The following is a 23,018-nucleotide window of genomic DNA, read 5'->3' as shown; positions in this document are numbered from 1 at the left end:
GTGTCAAGCTTGAAGTCAGGAAGACTCATCTTCCTGAACTCAATGTGTTTTCAAATGCTTACTACCTTTGTGACTCTGGGCAAGTTACTTAACCCCATTTGTATCAGTTTCCTAATCTGTAAAATGGGCTACAGAAGGAAAGGGCAAACCACTCTAGTACCTTTGCCAAGAAAACCCCAAATGGGATAAAGAAGAATTGGATAAGACTGAAATGATTGAACAACACTTAATTGATGACCTTATGCTTACTGGGAAGTCATTTAACCTCTGTCTACTTCAGTGTTGTCAACTATAAGATGGGGATAATAGTAGCATCTACCTCCTAAAGTTGTTGAGGATCAAATAAGATAATATTTATAAAGCACTTAACACAGTACCTAGCACAAAGTAGGCACTTAATAAATACTTATTCCCTTCCATTCACTTCCTTTCACAACCCAACTATGCTTCCTCAACCTGGGGGACTCTTGTCCCAGTCCCCCCATGAATACATTAGAGGAAATGTACTCAATATGCTGGAGGCCATTTTTGCTTCTCTTTGAGCTCAGTGAAGTGTTCTGGCACTCCATTCCACATCCTTCACCTTCCCCATGTGACCAGACCATTTTTTCTTCCTAACAGCCCATTCCTCAATGACATCCTTTCCTGCACTTATTAAAAAGTCCCTCTTTGGTCATGTTGCTGTTTATTTAAAACCACCATACATACCCTTCCATTGCCCTCTGAAATCAATAGTTATTTTTAATACTTCAGTATCACATATACCGTATCTGGTTACCATAGTGCATCACCAGCAAAATGTTAGTATTTAAAGGATACACTGTGGCTATCATTGAAAAGTAGGGTCATTAAAGGAGCTTTACAGTTTCCCAAAGGCAACCTAGCCCTCCTCCTTCTCCTCTTTCAAATGTGGGGCCAGCTTGCTATCCATACAGTAAGGTCTATCTCATATGTCCATGCTAATGGACAAGTGCTACACCTTCAATTTGTCCATTCAAATGCATGTTGTGATCTAAGGAAAAGCTATTATTTATAGCAATTTCAGATCTTTTCCAAGAGGTTTTACGGTGTTCTAGGCATTCATGTAATCATTCTGTGCCATACACAAAGTACCACCATCTACAGCAGGCATGCTTAACCTGTCTTGTGCCCTAGACCCCTTTGGCAGTCTGGTGAAGCCCTTTCTCAGGATAATTGTTTTTAGTGCATAAAATGAAAAACATAGAATTACAAAGGAAACCAGTATGTCAAAAGATGATTACTAATATATATGTAAATATTTACATGTAATATGTACATATATGGATATAGATATAGATTAGATGGAGAGAGAGAAAGAGAGAAGCGATAGAGAAACAGAAAGCAAGAGGTTAGGAAGGAAGAGGGTATCTATGACCTCAGGCCAAGAACTCCTGATTTAGAGGGAATCCTTTTTCAGCTTGGACTCTATGCAGTATCTCCCTATTGGATGCCTCACCTAGAGGCAGTTATTTCTGTTCATTTACTATATATATCTTTCAAAGTCTAAGATTTTTTCCCATTATTTTGGTCTCTTCTACCCCTCAAAGATTGCTTCCTTAATGCACTAAAAACTGTTGCTTTCTGCATGGTTTTCTGCTATGTATACTTGGTCCAGTTCATCTGTCTTTCCCATCTTAGTTATCCTTACTGTAATTTCCACCTTCCCTATAACCAACAAGTAAGTTAACTAGCATTTATTAAGTGCCTACTATGTCCAGGCACTGTGCTAATTACGGTGGATGCAAATATAGGCAAAAAACCTATCCTTGCTCTCAAAGATCTCACAGTCTAAAGTGGGGAGACAACATGCAAACAGCTGTGCACAGGATGATACTTTTAGGATACTAGCATGTAGTGATTCCCCTTTCTTTGATGGGTAAAACAACTTGCTAGAATAATTTTATAAATCCTTTCCATTTTCTTTTATTTCTTGATGTACTAAGCTCTTCTTTTCATTGGTTTTTGCCTCCATCACTTCTAATGATACTGCTCATGATTTTCTGATATACTCCTTATTGAGATTTTACTAATAAATTTCTATTCTAATTTGGCATCATCACTGATAGCCTAATCAAATCAAAAAATTATCTAGCTTGGAATTCTTTTTTCTCCCCTCTGATACTTATAAAATCTTTATTCTCCTGTATGTAAATGAGTTTGTATTATAATTTACTTCCAGGGTTCTTGACTTGTTTTTGTCGTTACTGCTTTTGTTTTTGTTTTTGAAAGCTATTTCTCAATATAATTGGTTTCCTTTATAATCCTAAGTGTTTATTGCATGCACTTTGAAATATTATTCTGAGGGGCCCATAGGTTTCAATAGACAGTCAAAAGGGTGGAGAAAGGATACAAGAAAGTTTAGGAATCCCTAGTTTATTCAAAGGCTACCATATGCACTGACTGATTATTACAAAGAGGAATCCTCAATATGATTTTTAAATCAAAATGGTTACTTTTGGAAAATAAATCTAACCAATTTGTATTGATCAAGTCATCAACCAAGATCAAGAATTTCATTATCTAGCTATGTGACATTTTTCTTTTTTTTAACTTAAATGTTCCCTTAAGAACCCTACATGGAAATAAAATAGGCCACAAAAACCACATTACTCCTTTGAGTGACCCTTGGTTTCATCCATTCACATCTTCTCTCCACTAACTAATTGAAGCCCTCCACACCTTATCGTGCAAAATTGGAATTTTACCACACAAAGGTAAGAACAGGTACTATTACTCAAAAAGTTTTCTCACCCAAAGCAGTGGCCCAAATTTACTGTATTACAGGAGTATGAAGCAGCAATAGCATGGAATAAGGAAAACCTGGGCTCATATCTCACCCTGCAAAGTCACTTAACCTCTGTGCTTCAGTGTACTCATCTATTAATAAAAAGGGCAGGCGGGGTTGATACAATGTCCTCTAAAGTCTGCTTATGGTTTCCTTTTTGTAAAAACAGCTCTCTATCACCCCCACATTTTCAATCTGAATAAAACCATGCAGGTCATTTCAAATTGAAATTGTGCTTTCTTCAAGTAATTCCTATGTCCTTATAACTATAATTAAATCATTTGTTAAAAGACCAACTTGAAAGACCCTCCTGAGAAATGACTTTCCAAATGGTTGTATGTCTAGATGTTGGATAGTGTCTTCCAAGGTAGACTAGGGTAATGAAAAAATAACAGCAAATCATCCAGACTGATCAATTTTAACCTGCCCAGGCTAACACAAACCACATAGTAATCCCTCTGTAAACCAAATTGACTCTCATATTTGAAGACAAATTCCTCTAGATTCCACTAACCTAAAGAAACTATTTCTGGGGAACTCATATGGTAGAAGATCCTGTACAGTTCTTTTTTTACTCTGTCCTTTTTATTTAGAGCCTTAAAAGAAAGCCTGGGCCCTCATTTTAACTTGGGCTGAGTTCAGATTAATTCCAGAAAATAGATGCTATATATTGTCTTTTATATGTGTATATATAACTTCTAGAATCTTTTCCCCACCTCTTGCTGTCCCCTTTCCTTCTCCCTCCTTCTCTTTCTCCCTTTTCCATTCATTTACTCCCTCTCCTCTTCCTCTCTCTTTCCTATTTCCCTTCTTTGTTCCTTCTCCTCCTTTACTGCACCTTCCTTCTCCCTCCCTCCTCCCACCTCTTTCCCTTCCTTCCCCTCTCTATCTTTCCATCTCTGCCTCTCTCCCTCTAGTCCTGTTTCTCTCCCCACCACTCTTTCTCCACCTAGCTATTTACATCTCTTTTCTCCCACAGTAAAGGCATCACAGTTGTGTCTTTGAGCTTAGGTCTAGGGCCAGGTAAAAATATATGATGGCTTTCTTAGAAATGCTAATCATTTCATAGGATCAGAAATTTGTAGCTAGAAGGCACCTGAGATGTCGTTTCACCCAGTGCTATCATGTCATTGAGGCCTAGGGAGGCTAAGTGATTTGCCCAGGGTCATTGTAAGTGGCAGATCCAGGATGATAGCTTCAGTTATGTTAAATATTATTTTGAAATTGACATGACTTATTCTGTGAAATTTTCACTAAAATGTTATATATTCCGTGCTTAGAAACTGGCTCTGCAACATCATAGAAATGGAAACATGGCATGGTAGCTAAAGGTCTGCCATTACAGTCAGAAATACCTGGATTTAAGCCCTACCTCTAATATATACTGACTGTGTGACCCTGCGTAAATCATTTTACTATTCAGAGCCCCAGGTGTCTCTCTTAGACTATATACAGACCAATTGTTTGCGACCATTGGTGTAGACTTTAACATCATAAATTCCTCATACCAATGAAATCATGGATCATAGGCTCAGAGATTCAAAGCTAGTAAAAACATATAGAATCATCTCTTCCTGTCCCCCTTTTTACAGATGAGGAGACTGAGACCCAGAGAAAATAAGTAACACGTCCAAAGTCAAATGGGTAGGAAAGCAGCGAAGTTGGGATTTGAACTGGGTTCTCCATCTCCAAAACCAAAAATCTTTCCACACTTATATCAGCAGCAGCCTCAGCCCCATCAGTTTCAACTTCCTCCTCCTCCTCATGCTCATCCTCATCATCACGATCACCATCACCATCACGTCCACCACCACCACCATCATCATCCCACCCCACTTTATAGATCTAATTATACTCACTCCTTGTTCTACAAATTCTTGGCTCCAGGTTAGAAAACATGACCTGAACTATGTTAAGGACTAAAATTCTAGCTAAACTGTCTAAAATATTTAATGAGTGGTCGCCAATAAATTATAAGCTTTAGCAAGAGTTAGACTTTTAAGCGTTTATTAAGGAGAATAAGAATTTGGTAAAGAGAGAGGAAAAGGCCTAGATTCCTATCTATTAAAGGGAGAGCACATTTCTAGCTCCGCTCTCCACCAGAGTCCAGAGGAAAGCGAGCAAGTCTCTTCCTTCCTCCTCCCACTAGCCGCGTCACTTCCTGACGCCAAAGAAAAGACTCCTGGTCTTGCCCTCAAAGACCTTCACTTCATGGGTGGAACTCTTCTACAGTAAGTCTCCAGCAGGTGGCATTATTCCAATCGTTACAACTAATAAGACATGTAATGCAGTTAGCTTCCTTCTCCTTAAAACTGTACATTTGGATCAAGGACAGAAAAAGGAGCTTTCCAAGGCAAGTATCCAGATATCCAGTCTGGTTTCTGGTACATTTGTGCCTTCTGACTAACTGACTTGTTAACTATGTTAATGTATTCATGTCTCTCTGCCTTCTTATTTTTCTTTTAGTAGATTGTGCCATGGGATCGAATGCCTAAGATTAAAGAGCAAAGATTCACAGATTTCTTTTTCATCCACCTTCCTATAGGAAACCAGACTTGACATCCAAAACAGCTTATAAAATGTCTGGATATCTCCAAATATTTTATTTCAGCTGCAAATTCAGTTGCCTCTTAAAAGAGTGCCTTTTTTTTTAATTAGGTGCCACAGCCCAAGGGGGCAAAGCTTCAGCTTAGTAGATTTTGACAGGACCCACTTGAAAGTAAGAATGCTAGGATTCTCTTAATGTTCTCAGTGTATCTCCTACCACAACTTGTTCAAGGTGTGATTAGCTCTGTGAGGACAGGGACAATAACGAAGCTAATTAAATCTGGTCTCTCTCTCTTGTGTTGTCTCCCAGGTGCTGCCGGAGGCCAGAGGGGGTTTCTGGGTTGTATTCGATCCCTCAGGATGAATGGGGTAACTCTTGATTTGGAAGAAAGAGCAAAGGTCACTCTAGGAGTAAAGCCCGGGTGCTCAGGCCATTGCACCAGCTATGGAATGTACTGTGAAAATGGAGGCAAATGTGTGGAGAAGTACAACGGTTATTCCTGTGATTGCTCCAGGACTGCCTATGACGGACCATTTTGCATAAAAGGTAAGATAGGATTCGTTGTGACTGCTGTTGTTTTTCTATGCTTCTCTTCATAGGTCCAAATCACCCATTGAGTGAAATAGGGTTAGCCAGTGGAAGACGGGGCCTCACCTAGAGAGAATGGTGATCAAGAGCCCACTACTGTAATAGGTATGAAGGTAACTCCATCCCTTCATCATCTTCATCCTCTGGTAGTCCTCATAAAGGAAATAGTCATATTCAATTTCTCTCACATTTTACTGGACAATTGAATTCAATCTCACAAACTAAATAATCATTTCTCACCCAGATGTTGAATGGTCCAATGATTGACATCCAAAAGATGGCTTTAAGTCCAACTCCCCCACATCACCAAGGTGTGTTGGGGTCAGGGCCCCAAAGAAAGACAACATAGTGATGAAGTGAATATAATTCTGGACTCAGAGTCAGGGAGAGCTAGGTTAGAATCCCACAGCAGAAAAAAAAAACAACTAAAAAAAAAAAACTAAAAAAAGGGGGCAGCTAGATGGAGCAGTGGTTAAAGTGTTGGCCCTGGATTCAGGAGTACCTGAGTTCAAATCCGGCCTCAGACACTTAACACTTACTAGCTGTGTGACCCTGGGCAAGTCGCTTAACCCCCATTGCCTCACTAAAAAAAAAAAAAAAAAAAAACCTAGATTCCCACAGCAGATGCTTCAAAGATGGCCTGAGCGAGTCACTGTAAAAGGGCAGTGATAATAACACCTACTTAACAGTGTGGTTGTGAGGATTAAATGGGAATCTCTGTATAGCACCTTCAGGTGTTATATAAATGTCTGTTGTAGTTATTATTGTTGTTGCTATTATTACAATCACTCTTTGACCTAAGCTACTAGTAAGGTGCATATTTACCTGTGTCTTTACTACTTCTGGACTATGGAGAATTTGGAGTCAGTCTAGCCTCTTAAGAAAGCCTCAGTTCTACTCTTGAAAATACCTAGGTCTCATGAGTAAATGCATATGTTCTTGGCTAAACTACTGGACTTTTTTAAACTACTGGACTTCTAAGACACCCTGACCAAGGGGACAATCCAGGTTCTCCAGTATTGGTCAGGCAGACTGATTCGATAAGTTGTTCCCTTTTACTCCATAATGTATTCTCTTTCTTTTCCATTCCATCCTTCATACTCTTTGTAGGATATTGTTTTCCTTGTATCAGTCTGGTAATATTACTCAGTTTGTTAAAAAAAATCCTTCAGTGATTCCCCAACTGCCCATGGAGTAAAATTCAAACTCTTTTTTCTGATACTCAAGGTTTTATAAAATGTGGCATTACTCTCTCTTTCCTGTCTTTTCTCATATGTCTTCCATTTATATTGCAGGCAAACTGAATTACTCTGTATCCCACAAGCATACACTATGTTCACATCTGTTCATCTTTGCATATATTCTTCACTCTACCTAGAATCCCTCCATTCCCCTCCTCTCCCTTCAAGTCTTATTGAGTATGTTCCTTAAAGGCCAACTCACATGTCCTCTCCTACCTGTTCTCCCCTCAGGCATTCATGGTCTTTCCCTTCAGACCACATGAAGCTTTGTTTTGCAACTCCTCTAAATGCACTTATCATATAATGTTATGTATTGTAGTTCTCAGCATTGGTGTCAACCCCCATTTAGGGCAGGGACCATATAGTACCTAATTTTTACATCTACCTCAGCATCTAGTACAATTCTCAGTATACAATATGCACTTGATAAATGGTTGTTGTTGTTGCATTTGGCTTTAGGGACCCAAAAGTGTAATCCTTTCATAAACTCTATATCAGTATATGAGCTAGAAAATTCATGTAACTTATTTATTACTTAATTTTACTGTGCCTAAAATTAGAAGAAAAGAAGAGAGGGCAAAGAGAAAGAGTTTCCATTTTCCTGGTTTATGAGTTAAATCCCTATTAGGGTTTTTAAAGGAATGTAAAGTTTTGCGGTGAAGTCTTCAGTGAATGATTGCCTCATCTCTTAATAAGAAGCTTTACATAAACATTTCATTCATAGGGTCTATGCCATGATGAAGACATGAGGAGTTGTTTATACCAGCATTAGTCTTATACAAGAGGGATGCATTGTTGAAAAATATCCTCTATACATACAGGCTACATCTGGCATTACTTTTAATAGGGTAATACAAATGATTTTGGATGGATATGAAAGAAAAGTACAAAACCACAACAAAAGTGGGACAAGAATCCACTGAAGAAGACGATATCACATTAAGGGTATTATTATAGAGTATCTTTCTCTTCCAAACAACAGGAATTCTGTGTTTTCCTTGTGGCACACAATTGGGATGGGCACTTGTGGATTACATTAATTTTGTACTTGTAGAAATGACAGTCTTGCAATTACCATTCCTTGTGTTTGATGCTAATTTCACGGTAGTCATTCTATTGCCAAAGTAACTCTGAAAGCAATCAAGTAAACACTAATGCTTGAAAGACTCCACTACATAAGTACCAATTTAAAGAAAATCACAGTTCTGGTATTTCTAGAGATTTAGGTTAAATACATAGGCTCCTACAAAACCCTTGAGGGTTAATAAATATTATGCCTAAATGCCAAGTCTTAAGCTTGCATCAGTGTTGAATATAAAGGTAAATCAGGTTTGCTTCATTCCTTTCCTCATTGGTTCAAAGAGCTTATCCGAAATACATCTAAATACCCTTTTTAAATCATTTCCAAGCAAGATGAGTTTGAGTCTGATCCTATTAGGAGAAAAAATGCAAAACTTAGCAGAAGTGGGTTTGTGGATACCCTGTGGTCTCCGGTAAAGACAGCTGCTGAATCAGGAAAACAGCAGTAAGCCCCAGACCAAAGAAAAAAAAAAAACACATATGTAGCAATTGAAAATAGCAACACTTGAACCAAGACAAAGAGCTTTGGCATCTTTCATCAAGGCAAAGAGTACAATCATGACATTTGGGGCTCTCCAAAGAGCTTCACCTACCACCTTGGTGTTGCCTCTAGCCATCCCCAGGCTACTCATCCCCACTCATTCTCAGCAAGATACTTCACTAATACCAGTGCATACTCAGGCTCCCAAGAACAGTCACTCTAGCTATTGACAATAGGACAAATTCCACATGGCAATAGGACTTGAAATCATGGCCTGAAGATGCGCTGAAGATACCAGGAATATTTAGCAGAGAGAAGAAAAGACTTAGAGAGGACATAATAGTTGTTATATATGCAAGAAAGCTTAGATTTACTTAACACTAGAGGCAGAATTAGGACCAAAGACTGAAAGTCAAAGAGAGGAAAATTTGGGCTTAATCTAGGGGGAAACAGTCATTAAAGCTGAAACTGCCCATTCAGTGGCATCATAAGTTGTCCATCAATGGAAAAGATGGATAACCATTTGTCATGGATGTTAGAAAGGATATTCTGCTCAGGTATGGGCTAATATGGAGCAGTGGTGTCACACTCAAATAGAAAAAGATCCCTATATATTGAATTAGAAAACCACAAATTAACATTTATATTTTTATTTATTTTGTTAAACATTCCTCAATTACATTTTAATCTGGTTCAAGCAGCACTTGGGAGTTTTGGGGCACACTTGTTGCTGTGAATTTGATACATGGAGTGTAGATAACCTTTCTTCTTCTGAGATTATATGAATCTATGGAATTCATTTGAGTTCTTTTCAGCCATCCTTTTGCCAAAGGTTTCCCTTATAAATGGTCTCACTGTTGGATATTTCTGTGGATAGCAGACCAGTCTAGGAAAAAAGACTCCTTGAGTGATCCACTGAAACTAAACCTGGTCCTAAGTGTTCTTGCCTGCCCTACGAAGTTTATTTTTTTATTCCTGTTGCTATAGGAGTCTCTTCTACTCACTTGTATTTAGTGCTTTTGTTCTTCTTTCGTCAGTAAGATTTCCATGATGAATAATAAGAATTTATTCTGCAGCAAGAATCATGGCATCAAGAGGGTAATACAGAAGAAAGAGTACTAAGTTAAGTACTCTTAAGTTAAAGTTAAGTGACTAGATGAGCCTTGAGCCTGGCACGTAAGAGGCATTTATTAAATGTTTGTTGACCTGATTTGTTTAAACTGTCAGTAGACTTGAGTTCAAATCTCAGCCTCCTCATTAATTAGCTGTATTACTTTAAGGCATTACTTTCTTCATTTGAATTGGACTAGATAATCTTGGCAATCCTTTCCAGTTCTAATCATCTAGTATCACGTCTGAATCTAAGATCACATTCCTTAGCTAAGGAGTACTGCAGAAATACAGTTGTTTCCCAATTATTTATCTCTACATTACAGAATGACCATGGCCAGGACCAGGCCTAGACAAAAAATTAGAAAATTTCTCTACCTTGAGACTTTACACGTGCCAATCCACAACCTTGCTCATCTGTTTTCTTCATACTGTATCTCTCTATCTACCTTATAATATATGATCTAAATATGTCTATGCTAACCTAAAAATAGCTAATCCAATTCAATTTAGAAAAAATGTGCTCTTGGCAAGGCAATATGTTTGATGAGAAAGACATCAAGATTAAAAAACATTAAAGTCCCTGTGTTTAAGGAGCTCATATTCTTGAGGTGAGTGGAGAGAGAGAGAGCTGTATACACAGGCAGATAAAATATAAAGTAGAGAAGAAAGAGAACAAAGGAGTGATGCAGACTATGTCAAAAATAGGGGCAGGAGATTCTGGTTTTGGCACAGTTTGCAATCTGAGCTCCATCCTGACTCAGAGAGCCTGTAATTCTGTGACTTTCTGCTGAAAGAACCCAAGGCCTGGTTTCACTGAGGAGGTTGACATGTTTATGGGGGAGGGTGGTGAGTTTGGCTTGAAGTGCCGGTGGATCATTCTAGTGAATATGTTTAGCATGCCATCAGAGACTTAGAACAGAAGCTCAAGGGACAGTCTGGTGCTCCATATGAAGCAGTGGTTTGTTGAAGCGGATTATTGAATGTTCACCTGTTCAGTTATTTTCACCTTAGGAATCAGCAGATGCTTCAGATCAGGGCTTGATTTATTGTTTTCTTGGTTATCTAGACTTTGTTGTTGTTATTCAGTCGTCTCTGACTCTTTATGACCCCCGTTTGGGGTTTTCTTGTCATTTCCTTCCACAGCTCATTTTATAGATGGGGAAACTGAGGTCAACAGGGGTAAGTGACTTACCCGGGGTCACAGAGCTAGTAAGTGTCTAAGGCCAGATTTGAACTCAGGTCTTTAAGAATCCAGCCATTCACTCCACCCCTGCCCACATCAACTATGCCACCTAGCTACCCCTATCTAGACTTAAGAAAGTGTTAATAATGCAAATAAACCTTAAAAATGTGTGTGCATCCTTTTTTTCTCCTAAAGAGCCCACTTGCTACACTTACCAGCACCCCTTGGATATGTGGTCATCTTCATAGCTATGACAAATGAACCTAAAGGAACAAGTAAGATCACTGAGTATAAGAGCAGAGAGAACAGAGGAAGACTGAGGACAGAACCTTGGGGGATACTAACTTTTTTTTTTTGGTAAGGCAATTGGGATTAAGTGACTTGCCCAGAGTCACACAGCTAGTAATTGTTAAGTGTCTAAGGTCGAATTTGAACTCAGGTCCTCCTGAATCCAGGATCGCAGCTCTATCCACTTAGCCACCTAGCTGCCCCAGATACTAACTTTTGTGGGGCAGGAAAAATATGATGAACCTTGAAAGAGACTGAGGTAAGTGATCAGGTAGGTACAAAGAGAGAGCAATGTGTCCTCAATCCCAAGGAAGGAGAAACTCTCCAGGAGATGGGAGATGAGAACATTGCCAAATGCTCCAGAAAAGATAAGAAGAAGGAAGACTGATAAGATTATCTAATTTAGCAATTAAAAATGCATTGGTGGGGGCAGCTAGATGGCGCAGTGGATAGAACACCAGCCCTGGAGTCAGGAGTACCTGAGTTCAAATCCGGCCTCAGACACTTAACACTTACTAGCTGTGTGACCCTGGGCAAGTCACTTAACCCCAATTGCCTCACTTAAAAAAACCCAACCCCCCCCCAAAAAAAAATGCATTGGTGACCTTTAAGAGAGCAGTTTCTGCAGAGTACTGAGGTGGCAAGTCACATTTTTTAGGACTAAATAATGAATGGATAGTGCTGAGATAAAAATCTGTGAATATCTACTACTCTTTCTGGGGGGTTATCAGTAGAAGATATAGTATGATAAATTGAGGGATGATAAGAAATGCTACATTTTTTTTAGGACAACTAACAAATTAACTTGTTATTAATTAACCTCTTTCAAGGGTTGTTTATTGTTCAGTCATTTCACTTGTATCCTACTCTTCATGACAAAGAGTGATTTGCCATTTCATTCTCCAGCTCATTTTTACAGATGGGGAAACTGAGCCAAACATGGTTAAGTGACTTGCCCAAGGTCCCAGAGTTAGTAAGTGTCTGAGGTTACTCAGCTCTACCTGGTTCCAGGCCCAACATTGTATCTACTGTGCCCCCTGGCTTCCTTGTGCCAACTAGATGAAAGAGTTATTGGGAATACAATCCATGAGAAAAAAATAATAATTTATCTGTTGATATCTGATCATTTGAATGTTGGTTGGAGAGGTTTTCCTAGCAGTATGGAACCAGGCATAGGTCATTGCTTATTCTGTGAGTAAGACCAGCTATGAATCTATACACAGTCCAAAAATGTCCTCTATCTAGTAGCCATACCACCCAGTTGGGTCAGGACCACATTTATCATACCATATCTCTAAATCTATAGTATACAATGATACAGTTGTGCACTGGATTATAAATTGAGACTCGGGTTCTAGCCCATGCTTTGTCTCTCTCTCAATCTGAGCTTGCACTAGGCCACCTCCCCAACTTGTGCAACAGATGCTTTCTCTCAGAAATGGAGAAATTGAAACAGTTGACCTATAAAGTTCCTTTCAACTCTTAGGTTTTCTGCATTATGGTTAGAAGGAGAAACTAAAGGTTCTTCTTTATAACTCAGTGTTTTCTCCCATGAGGGTCACAGCCTTACCTGAGTTCACATGGCTGTTCTTCTACAGTCTGGAAACTAGAGCTGCTGAGCTGAAAACAGTTCATCATGCCAGACCCCAATCCTTGGACTGACCTTTGTAGATATGGCAACCAAGCAGAAATTTTGAAATTCCTCTAATTATTTTTTATGCTTTTTTTTTTTTGGTGAGGCAATTGGGGTTAAGTGACTTGTCCAGGGTCACACAGCGAGTAAGTGTCAAGTCTCTGAGGTCATATTTGAACTCAGATACTCCTGACTCCAGGGCCCATGCTCTATCTACTGCACCACTTAGCTGCCCCATCTGCATTTTTTAAAGTATTCAGACATGCAGCTGCCACACTCAGACTGCATCTAGCAAACATTTCTCTCCATGTCTGGGGACTTTTTTAGAAATTCATTCTTGATTCAGTCCTTCTCTTACATTCATCTAGTGATTCATTTAACTCTCTGGACCTGTTTCCTTATCTTGTCAAATGAAGGGTTTAGAATAGATAACATTTTTTCATCTATGACCCCATGATAGACAACATTTGAACAATTACAAAGTGGTCACTGACAGTAATTTTGAGAAGGTCTCTTACAGGGGTGGTTTTTTCATATGTGTATCTTCTTTTTTTTTTTATACTCTTTGTTTCTGTTCTCCATTCTTTACCTGAGAGTGTCATCATCATTAGCATAATTTGATTAGTATTACCTACATAGCCAAGGAAACCTACACACTTCCCACCCTAGTAACTAAATTTTCTCCTTAAATTGATTCCTTGATTGAGTTTTTGTTGGCTTGTTTATTTGTTTTACTTAAGTTTTCAAAGTCTCCAAAGAGCACAAGATTGGTGGTCAACAGATTAAGCCCCAGCTCTGGCACTACCTAGTCATATAGTCCTGGGCAAATCACTTGATTTCTTTGGGCCTTACTGTCCTCATATGTGAAATGGGTGACTTGAACTAGATGACTTCCAAGTTCTTTTCTAACTCTTTTTGAAACCTTTGATCCTATGAATTATTAATTTGGCCAATCTAGTAAATAAAATTAAAGGGGAAAAAAGTAAGGTGACAGTCTAGTATAGCTGGCCTTATCTGTAAAGTGAGCTGAAGAAGGAAATGAGAAGCCACTCCACTGTCTTTGCCAAGAGAACACCAAATGGGGTGACAGTCTGAAATTACTAAAAAATAACAGCTATATCAGATGGCTCATCTCCAGTTTTCCTCACCCCAGCCCCACCTCACCTCAGATGAGTTTCTTCCCTGCCTAACCTAGCCACATCTTGGTCCTTTTGGGTTTTTTCTGTCTTTCAGATTCTCCTTCCATGGGGTCATTGTCCTGGGGTTTCTCCTTCCCTAAAGACAACCAGTATATTGTTGTCCTTCCCTCAACTACCCTTCAAAATCTCCAATTGAAGTGGCCTTAAATAGTTTGTTTGGGGGTCACCTCTCTTGGTGCTTGCCCTATATAGCATTCCTAGGGATTACAACATTTATCTTAGGGAGCAAGACAACAAAAGCACAGGAAATGGAGGAGAAAGCTATGAGACTTTGCTTTACCTCAAAGGAGAATTGTTTGGGGGAATATGTGTTGGGGAGTCGGGACTGAGGAGGAATTTGGAGGGAGAGTGAAAAGGTGGAAATGAGAACATCCTACAACCCTTTCTTCATATTTGAGACATTTTCATAATAACTATTGTTTCAGGTCTTTGGGGCTACAGCTGATTTCTGAGAACAAAACAAATCTCCAAACAGCATGCATGTTGTTCATTAATATTTTTTACTTCAGTTTCCCCAGCAGCAAATGGAACTCTAAACTGTGTGTGATTTAAAAAAAAAAACAACAACAACATGAATCTCCTTTATCTCAGGCAAAGTCGTAGCTGTATGATTTCTGCTAAGATTGCTAATACATTGCTCCTCTCTCATGATTCTAAAAGGAACCTTCTGGTCTCATAAATTGTCCAGAATGTTTTGCTTTTAAATTACACACCTTTCCTGAGCCCCTGCAGGCAGACCTGTTCACCAAATACCACATTGTCCTTGAGCAGTTCATCATGTCTACAGGGGATAACTACCAGCCTTTGACATTCAATTTCTCCACTAGACAACATTTTTTATGTGTATATCATTTCCAATAGGTGGACCAGTCATCAGAGATTGAGCTTATTTCCCACTTCCCTTTCTTAGCATGAAGATAGTATGAAGGAGAAGTCTCTACCCACACCTCAAAAAAAAATCCAACTTAAATGGGTTTTAGCTGATCTTGCTTTATTGGGTTTTGGTTTGTTTGGGGGTGGGGAGGGTTGGGTTGGATTAGTTTGGGGGGCTTTTTGGCTTTGTTTTAGATTTTTAGCTTTTACAAAGGAATATTCACCAAGATGACATAGCAAGAACAAAAATATAATCATTTCCCTTTAATACCTGGAGGGCACACTCCTGCTCTAGTCCCTGGAGAGAACGGGTACACATTTAAATCAGAGGCTACAAGACAGTAAACTGTCACAAAGTTTACTTCCAAATGCACCCCAGCCAATGGATAGTACTTAGAAAAATGATTATTTCTCTTTTGTATTTAATAACTAATTATTGACTCAGGATTTTCCCCTTTTCTAGTTTCTCATCCAGAAATCAATGTGGGAAATCTTGGGTAAAGACTTACTCAAGCGGATAGCTAGGTGGTACAGTGGATAAAGCACCAGTCCTGGATTCAGGAGGACCTGAGTTCAAATCTGACCTCAGACACTTGACACTTACTAGCTATGTGACCCTGGGCAAGTCTCTTAACCCTCATTGCCCCACCAAAAAAAAAAAAAAAGGCTTACTCAAGCTAAGATCTAACCAGACAGTAAAAGAAATTCTAAGCTTGGGCTAATGGAAGGATGCCTGCTCAATGTATCTTCCTCCTTTTGTCAGACTGATGATATAGAAATTGATAAGTCTCTTTGATCAAGACTTGAGTGATCCAATTCATTACCCCAAGACCCTTATTGAAATATTCCCCACCTCCCATTATAATATTCATTCTCTCTCTTGTCGACTAATCAGAGTTGATTGCCACTCTCAGGAACACCTAGGCTTCCAAGAGTATATAAACTTTGAGCCCACCACCATGAGGGGTCTTTGGTATTGGAGAGTGCCACTGACCTCTTTATTAAAATTGTAGCACGATTAAGAAAATGATAAATTACACAGAAACTATGTCTCTCAAACTTTCTAAATATCACAGTGCCACTGCCTGTCTCATAAACTCTGGTCTGTACTCAGGCTCCCAGATGCCTGATCACTCTCCCCTCTCTTCAAAGTTAACAAGATGGTAACTACATCTGGTCTATGTCCACTATTCCCTCAAATGATGAGGGGATAATTAGACAGATAGGCTACAGAAGTAATAGAAGGGCCTTATACTGATGGCTTTGCATCAGTCCTGGTCAGAAGAGTAAAACATTTAATTCTATTTCCTGAGGGGGGAAAGTCTCTAAGCAGTTTTCTTAGGTTTTGGTTCTTTTTATTAAATAACTGGTGGTTTCTAAAATATTCTATTCCCATTGAATCATATTCTCAATGAAAAAGGCAATTAAGGGGTTCAGTAGATAGAGAACTGGGCCTAGAGTCAGGAAGATCTGAGTTCAAATCCAGCTTCAGACACCTTGTAGTTGTGTGACCCTGGCCAAGTCACTTAACCTCTATCTGTATTAATCCACTGGAGAAGGAAATGGCAAACCACTCCAGTACTTTTGCTAAGAAAACTTCATGAACAGTATGGTCGACAGGGTCACAAAGAGTCAGGTACTCCTAAAGAACTGAACAACAAATATGTTTAATGAGCTTTCTCAGGTATCTCTGACTAACTTTGAAAAGGATTGCATAGAGGAATTAAATCCATCTAAGTGTGCTGATAAAGGCAGAATGTTCTTGATAATGAATCTTAGAATTATGACATCAGATTTTTATTACATCTTGTAACAAAACTTTTTCCACCAAAATTCATTTCGATCTATTATTAAACACCTCCTTTGTGCCAGGAACTGGAATTACAAAGAAGAATATGAAAATACCCCCTGCCCTCCATAAGCCCATGGTATAAGGGGTCACACGTCTAATATTATGCAAATAAAAGGATACAATTGCAGAATCTTGGAGTTAGAGTTGGAAAGGACCTTGGACATCCTATCAGATGGCCTAAGTGCAATGGATAGTAAAGAGTTAAGTCATGATTTGACCACAAGCCCTCTCCTGTCAGATTCATTGTTAACATCATCATTGATATGTTAGCTTTTACTTTTGAGGGGCAGTTAGGTGGTACAGTGGATAGAGCGCTGGCCCTGAAGTTGGGAGGAACTGAGTTCAAATCTCACCTCAGACACTTACTAGCTATGTGACCCTGGGCAAGTCACTTAATCCTACTTGCCTTAAACATCTCTAGTTGTACTGGTATCTATCTTGCCCCTGGACCCAGATGACTCTGGAGAAGAGTTGAAGGTCTCCTCAGTTGGTGACCTTGCACAGCCCTCCCTCACTTAAATCCAGTTGAGTACAAATCATGACATCACCCTGATATAAAGGTCCTCTTCAAGAACAAAGAACAAACAACAACAACAACAACATTTTACTTTACATCTAACTTTTCCAGAATGTATCTACTTCTTGAAATAAGGCAGGATTGTGGTACTAATGTGTTTGTAAGTATCTGAGATCAGTTTTGAATGCAAATCCTTCTGATTCCAGGTCCAGTACTGTATCCACTATGGTACCTCACTTCTTAGAAGATATTTTTCCTTTTCACTGAAGAAGCGGGCACCCCACCCAGCCACCCACCCACTCCACTCCCACTTTATGCTGTGGTTATGGGGGAACAGTCTCCTATAGCTCACTGACAAAAAAATTGAGTAACTACCATTAAGCTCTGATTTTGAAAATGACTGTGGTAATGTCAGGGACTGTTAGCTGTAAAATTGTTAGGTCCCACAGAAACTGAAAAGTGGAGCTTAGAGGTTGTAGGAGTGAGAACAGGGTTTGTGGCCACAGATATATAGGTTATTCATAGATGCAGTTTTCATAAATCAGGACCTGCCTGTTTTCAGTCAAGTGGAGCTACTGAGATAAGATTTAATCCAGTTGGTCTTCTTTAAATCCCTTATACCTTCTTGATAAAGGGAGGATTAAGGCAGTTAGGTCACATATAGATGCCAAATAGAGTACAACCTCATTAATTTAGAGTACACTAACTCATAACTGTGATAAATTTTGAAATTTGTCATAATGAAGTTTTTGTCTGTTCTAGCTATGATGAAAACAGCTTGTTATGAAAATTAATTGCTCAAATAAAATTGCTGGGGGATTTTTTAACCTACTTAAGAGAATAAACTTCTCTTAAGTTAAATGCAACTGTTTACATTTAAATTATTTGTTATATTATTAGCAGCACATTATTTTCCAGTTTTTTATAAGAAATTCTCCTAAGGATTGTTATTTATAAATTCTTTATTACTCTTAACCACATAAAACAATAACAATAATAATTCAATTATATGTGGCTTTAAATTGAACAAAATACATCCTTTATGATGCTGCAAAGAAGGTATTATCTGAGAGGGTTTTATTGAAAAAGAAAAAGAAGCAGTCTGGGATTTGTGTGTCTTGAGCTAATTCCAAATATCAAAAGGAGAGCAAGTGACAACCTCTATTTGCCTCAGTTTTCTCAATTAGAAATTGGAAATAATAATAGCACCAACTTTCTGGGGTTGTCGTAAGGAACAAATAAGATAATATTTGTAAAGTACTTCACATAGATCCTGGCTTATAATAAGAGATATAGAAATGCTTCTTCCTTTCTTTTGAACATCAGTTAATCAGCAAGTAAACATTAAGTACCAACTATTTCACTTTATCTTTGTGAATTTTATTTTGTGATATAGTGGAAAGTATGTTTGATTTGCAGTCTGAGCACCTAGATTCAACTCTCATCCAGATCTAAATATTATTGTTGTTGTTCAGTCATTTTTCAGTTGTGTCCAACTCTTCATGTCCCCATTTAGGGATTTGTTGGCAAAGATACTGGAATAGTTTCCCATTTGTTTCTCCAGCTCATTTTACAGATGTGGAACTGAGGGAAACTGGGTTAAGGGACTTACCCAAGGTCACACAGCTAGTAAGTACCTGAGACCAGATTTGAGTTCAGGAAGATGAGTCTTCCTGTCTCTAGGCCATTGGTCTATCCAGTGTGCCACCTAGCTGCACAGATCTAAATATGGGGTCTAAATAATGTATAGGAAAGTCTTTTGAAAGCATAAAGCCATGTGTTGGGTGTCATCATTAACTTCCCCTGGATCCAAAGGGTTGAAAAAGTAGATATTGGACAGCTCCTGCCTGTGAGAGCTGCATTAGGAGGCTTTGTGTGTTGAGCTACATTATCAAGCTTTGCACAGGCCTCCACCTGTTAATTCAGTGTAAATGTTCCTTTACAAACAAAGAGAAGCTATACCCTTAGGGCTATTTAAATGAGCTCTTTCTCTAGAGTCTCTACTGCAGAACCTAACATTTATAAAGTGCAAGGAAGCCTTAGACTTCCCAGTTAAAACCTTTTGGTACTTACAGGGATAGTCTTCCTGTCAGTCCATGGAATTGCCAAGAAAATGAAGCCTGGTTCATCCCCTGCTTATATGAGGGAATTGTCATGAATTATTTGACCTGATTTGTAGCTGGATCAGATCAGCCCAGGCCTCAAACAAGAATGGAGTCCAAAGCATGCCCTGGGGTCATAATTAAAGTCACTTAAAATAATTTTAGGATCTTCACCAGCATAGCAGTTCACACAAAATAGGAAGTGACTGCTGTGTTCAAGAAACCTTTTCTGAAATGCCTCATTTAATCTAAGTTCTGAACTCTGTCCCCTGGCTTGGTGTGGTGGACAGAGAATTAGACCTGGGATGACACTCCCTACAATCAGACAACCAGCCTCTCTCATCCTGACTACCTCTTCTGTAAAACTACACTCCCCATCAGGGTGATTATAAAAGATAAAGGAGAAAATACATGTAAAGGACTCAGATCCTCTGATGTTAAATCCAAGGCTCTTTCCACTAAAAAATAGCAAAGGGGTGTCCTGGATAAAGCCCTGAACTTGGAGTCCAAAAGCCCTGAAGTCATTTAATAATAGAATGATATTAAAATAATAAGTGGCCCAGTGGATGGAGTCATGGACTTGGAGATGAAGACCTGAATTCAGCATCAGTGTTAGACATTTACTAGCTCTACTGCCCTGGGCAAGTCACTTAACCTCTGTTTGCCTCGGTTTCTTCATCTAAAAAATGGGGATTTTGACAGCACCTACTTCTAGGGTGTTGTGACGCTAAAATGAGATGACATCTGCAAAGTGCTTTCCAAACTTAAAGTCCTAAATAAATGTTAGCTATCATTATACAATCCTACAATTCTTCTCTACTCACCATGGTAGTCAGGGATGGTAAATTTAGAGGTAGAAAGAAGTTTGAAGGCTGTTAATTCCTCTTCACTGCTTTTACAAAGGAGGAAACTAGATCCCAGAGAGGGAAAAAAATGATCTGGCCAAGGTTATAGAAGTAGCAGGGCTGTGACTTGAACCCAGTTTCACTAACTCCAAATCCTGCACTGTATCTGCTACATTACAATGCCCAAAACCCCCATACAGTAAGTACTACAATAAGCTTTTTTGTCCCCATTTTTTTTGGTGAGGCAATTGGGGTTAAGTGACTTACCCAGGGTCACACAGCTAGTAAGTGTTAAGTGTCTCAGGCCTGATTTGAACTCAGGTACTCCTGACTCCAGGGCCAGTGCTCTATCCACTGTGCCATCTAGCTGCCCCTTTTGTCCCCATTTAACAGAAGAAAAAAGTTGAGACCTTATGTCACACAGCTAGTCAGTGACAGAGCTGGGATTTGAATTACAGGTCTTTCAACTCTAGGTCCAATGCCATTTCCATTGAATAACAATGCCTCCTTTTCTATGTAGCCATAAAGTGCTATGTAAATATCACCTAATATTAAGAGGAGGAATTTAAAAGCATTTGCTAAATGCTTACTATGGTCTATGCATTTGACAACCTTTTCCTGACTTCAAATAAGATCTTTTTAAAAAAAAAATAGGAATATACCAACTACTCATAAAACACTCAAATGGATCTGTAGTATAGACCTCAATCCATCTGTGCCTGCATATCCTTTGCTATTCCTTTCCATGTCCTCTCATAAGTCTGACTCAAGGAATCCACCCAAAGTCTGGAGGTTTGCCTCACTTTCTCTTGGTATCAAAAGAATTGTTTGGTTGTTTCAGTCATGTCTGACTTTCCACAACCGCATTTGGAGTTTTCTTGGCAGAGATGCTGGAGTGGTTTGCCATTTCCTTCTCCAGCTCATTTTACAGATGAGGAAACTGAGGCAAACTGGGTTAAGTGACTTGCCCAGGGTCACACAGCTAGTGTCTGAGGCCAGATTTGAACACAGGAAGACAAGTCTTCTTGATTCCATGTCCAGCTCTCTAATCACCATGCCACCTAACTACCCCAACCAAAATAAATTAATAACACAAACAATTGGTCATTCAAAGTATTTCATGTAAAACAGACAAGTAACACAATCATTCTACCCTTTTGGGTCAAGGGAGACTGATCTTGGCCTCTTAGTCAAGTTCCCTTTATAATGGTGTAATAAATATGTCCTTTAACTGGATCTTGCAAGTTCAGTGTTTTTGTTTTATTTTATTTTGTGTGTTTTTTTAAAGAATATATCTAAGCCATTGAGCTCTAATTACAACTCTAATATAGGTTATGAATTTTTTCACTCACCTTCTAGTTGTTGTTTGTTTGTTTGCCTATTTCCATTTGACTGGAGGGAAGCTCCAAAACCATCTAGTCCTCATTTCCCAAATGAAGAAACCAAGGCTGAAGACGGTTAAATGATTTGCCTGAAGTCCCACAGGTAGTAAGTTTCAAAGACTGGATTCAAACCCAGGTCCTTTCACTCCACTGTTCGTGTTCCTCCCGCCATCCTATGCTTTCACTAGACTCAAATATTTCAAAATGCTCTCTTTTGTGATTACACACAGTATGCTATTTGACTCATGAGTCTCACTACTTTTCACATTTAATTTAAAATGAAAGAGCCATTTTCAGAGAAATTTTTTTTCATGACTAATAAATTTGTCATTGATCCAGATTTTCAGCTTTTGTGCTAACATTCAAATGCCATTCCACGTCTTGGTTTAACATTTATTCTGCTTTATTCACTTTTTATGGTAAGAGCTTAGCAGAATCTTAGCTGAATAACATTTTTGTAGACTTTGGAAAATGGAAATGCAATTTGTCAAGGAACAGTGAGGTTCAGTAGGCTAGACTAGCTGTGATTGTCATGAAATGGAACTGGCCTTGAAGGCCAGAGAACAAGTTTCCAGGCCCAGCTGTGCTACTGGCTATTTGAATGACCTTGGGCAAGTTCATTTAGCTCTCTGGGTCTCACTTTGCCATTTGTAAAATGAGCAGTTTGGCTTAGATCATAGCTTCTCAGAAAGACCCTCAATAGTTCCCATCTATAAGCTTTACAAGAATTCCCCCTGTAAAATACCCAAGAAGTAGTCTTCGTACATTTTCTTGAAGACTTCTAGGAAGGGGAACCCATTACTCCATGGCAACCCATTCTACTTTTGGATAATTCTAATTGTTAAGCTTACTTCAAGATTTCTTACTTTTCCACAAACCAGCAGTTCTTAAACTTGTTCTTGAATTTATAGGAGCTTTTTTTCTGTCATGTTTATAACAGAATTTCAATGTAATTGGTTTCCTCCATAATCCCAAGTATTTTATTTCATGCATTTAAAAACATTATTCTGAGAAGGGGCCTATAGGCTTAACCATAATGCCAGAGGTATACCTGATGCAAAAAGGGCTAAGAACTTTTACTCTAGTTGATCTCTAAGGTACTTTCCATGAGTAGCTAAGTTGTGAAATGGATAACCTGGAGTCAGGTGGATTCATCTTTGAGAGTTCAAATCTGGCCTCAGATATTTGTTAGCTGTCTGACCCTAGGCAAGTCACTTAACCCTGTTTGCCTCAGTTTCTTCATCTGTAAAGTGAGAAGGAAGTGCCAAACCACTTCACTTTCTTTGC

At 38.9% G+C, this 23,018-nt stretch overlaps 1 protein-coding gene across 1 annotated transcript in view; it reads left to right on the top strand.

The window, feature by feature from the left end:
• The window catches only part of CNTNAP2 (contactin associated protein 2), a 2,668,322-nt gene that overhangs the window by 2,409,608 nt on the left and 235,696 nt on the right, over nucleotides 1–23,018 (top strand). Inside the window, exon 18 of the mRNA XM_043968036.1 lies at nucleotides 5,664–5,900. Within this exon, the coding sequence (XP_043823971.1) occupies nucleotides 5,664–5,900 (237 nt within the window). The remainder of the gene's footprint in view (nucleotides 1–5,663; nucleotides 5,901–23,018) is intronic.

The sequence above is a fragment of the Dromiciops gliroides genome, chromosome 5 (assembly GCF_019393635.1).
Source record: "Dromiciops gliroides isolate mDroGli1 chromosome 5, mDroGli1.pri, whole genome shotgun sequence".
Taxonomy (NCBI): domain Eukaryota; kingdom Metazoa; phylum Chordata; class Mammalia; order Microbiotheria; family Microbiotheriidae; genus Dromiciops; species Dromiciops gliroides.
Note: the sequence above shows the minus strand (reverse complement) of the source record. Positions and strands in the feature narration are given on the sequence as shown.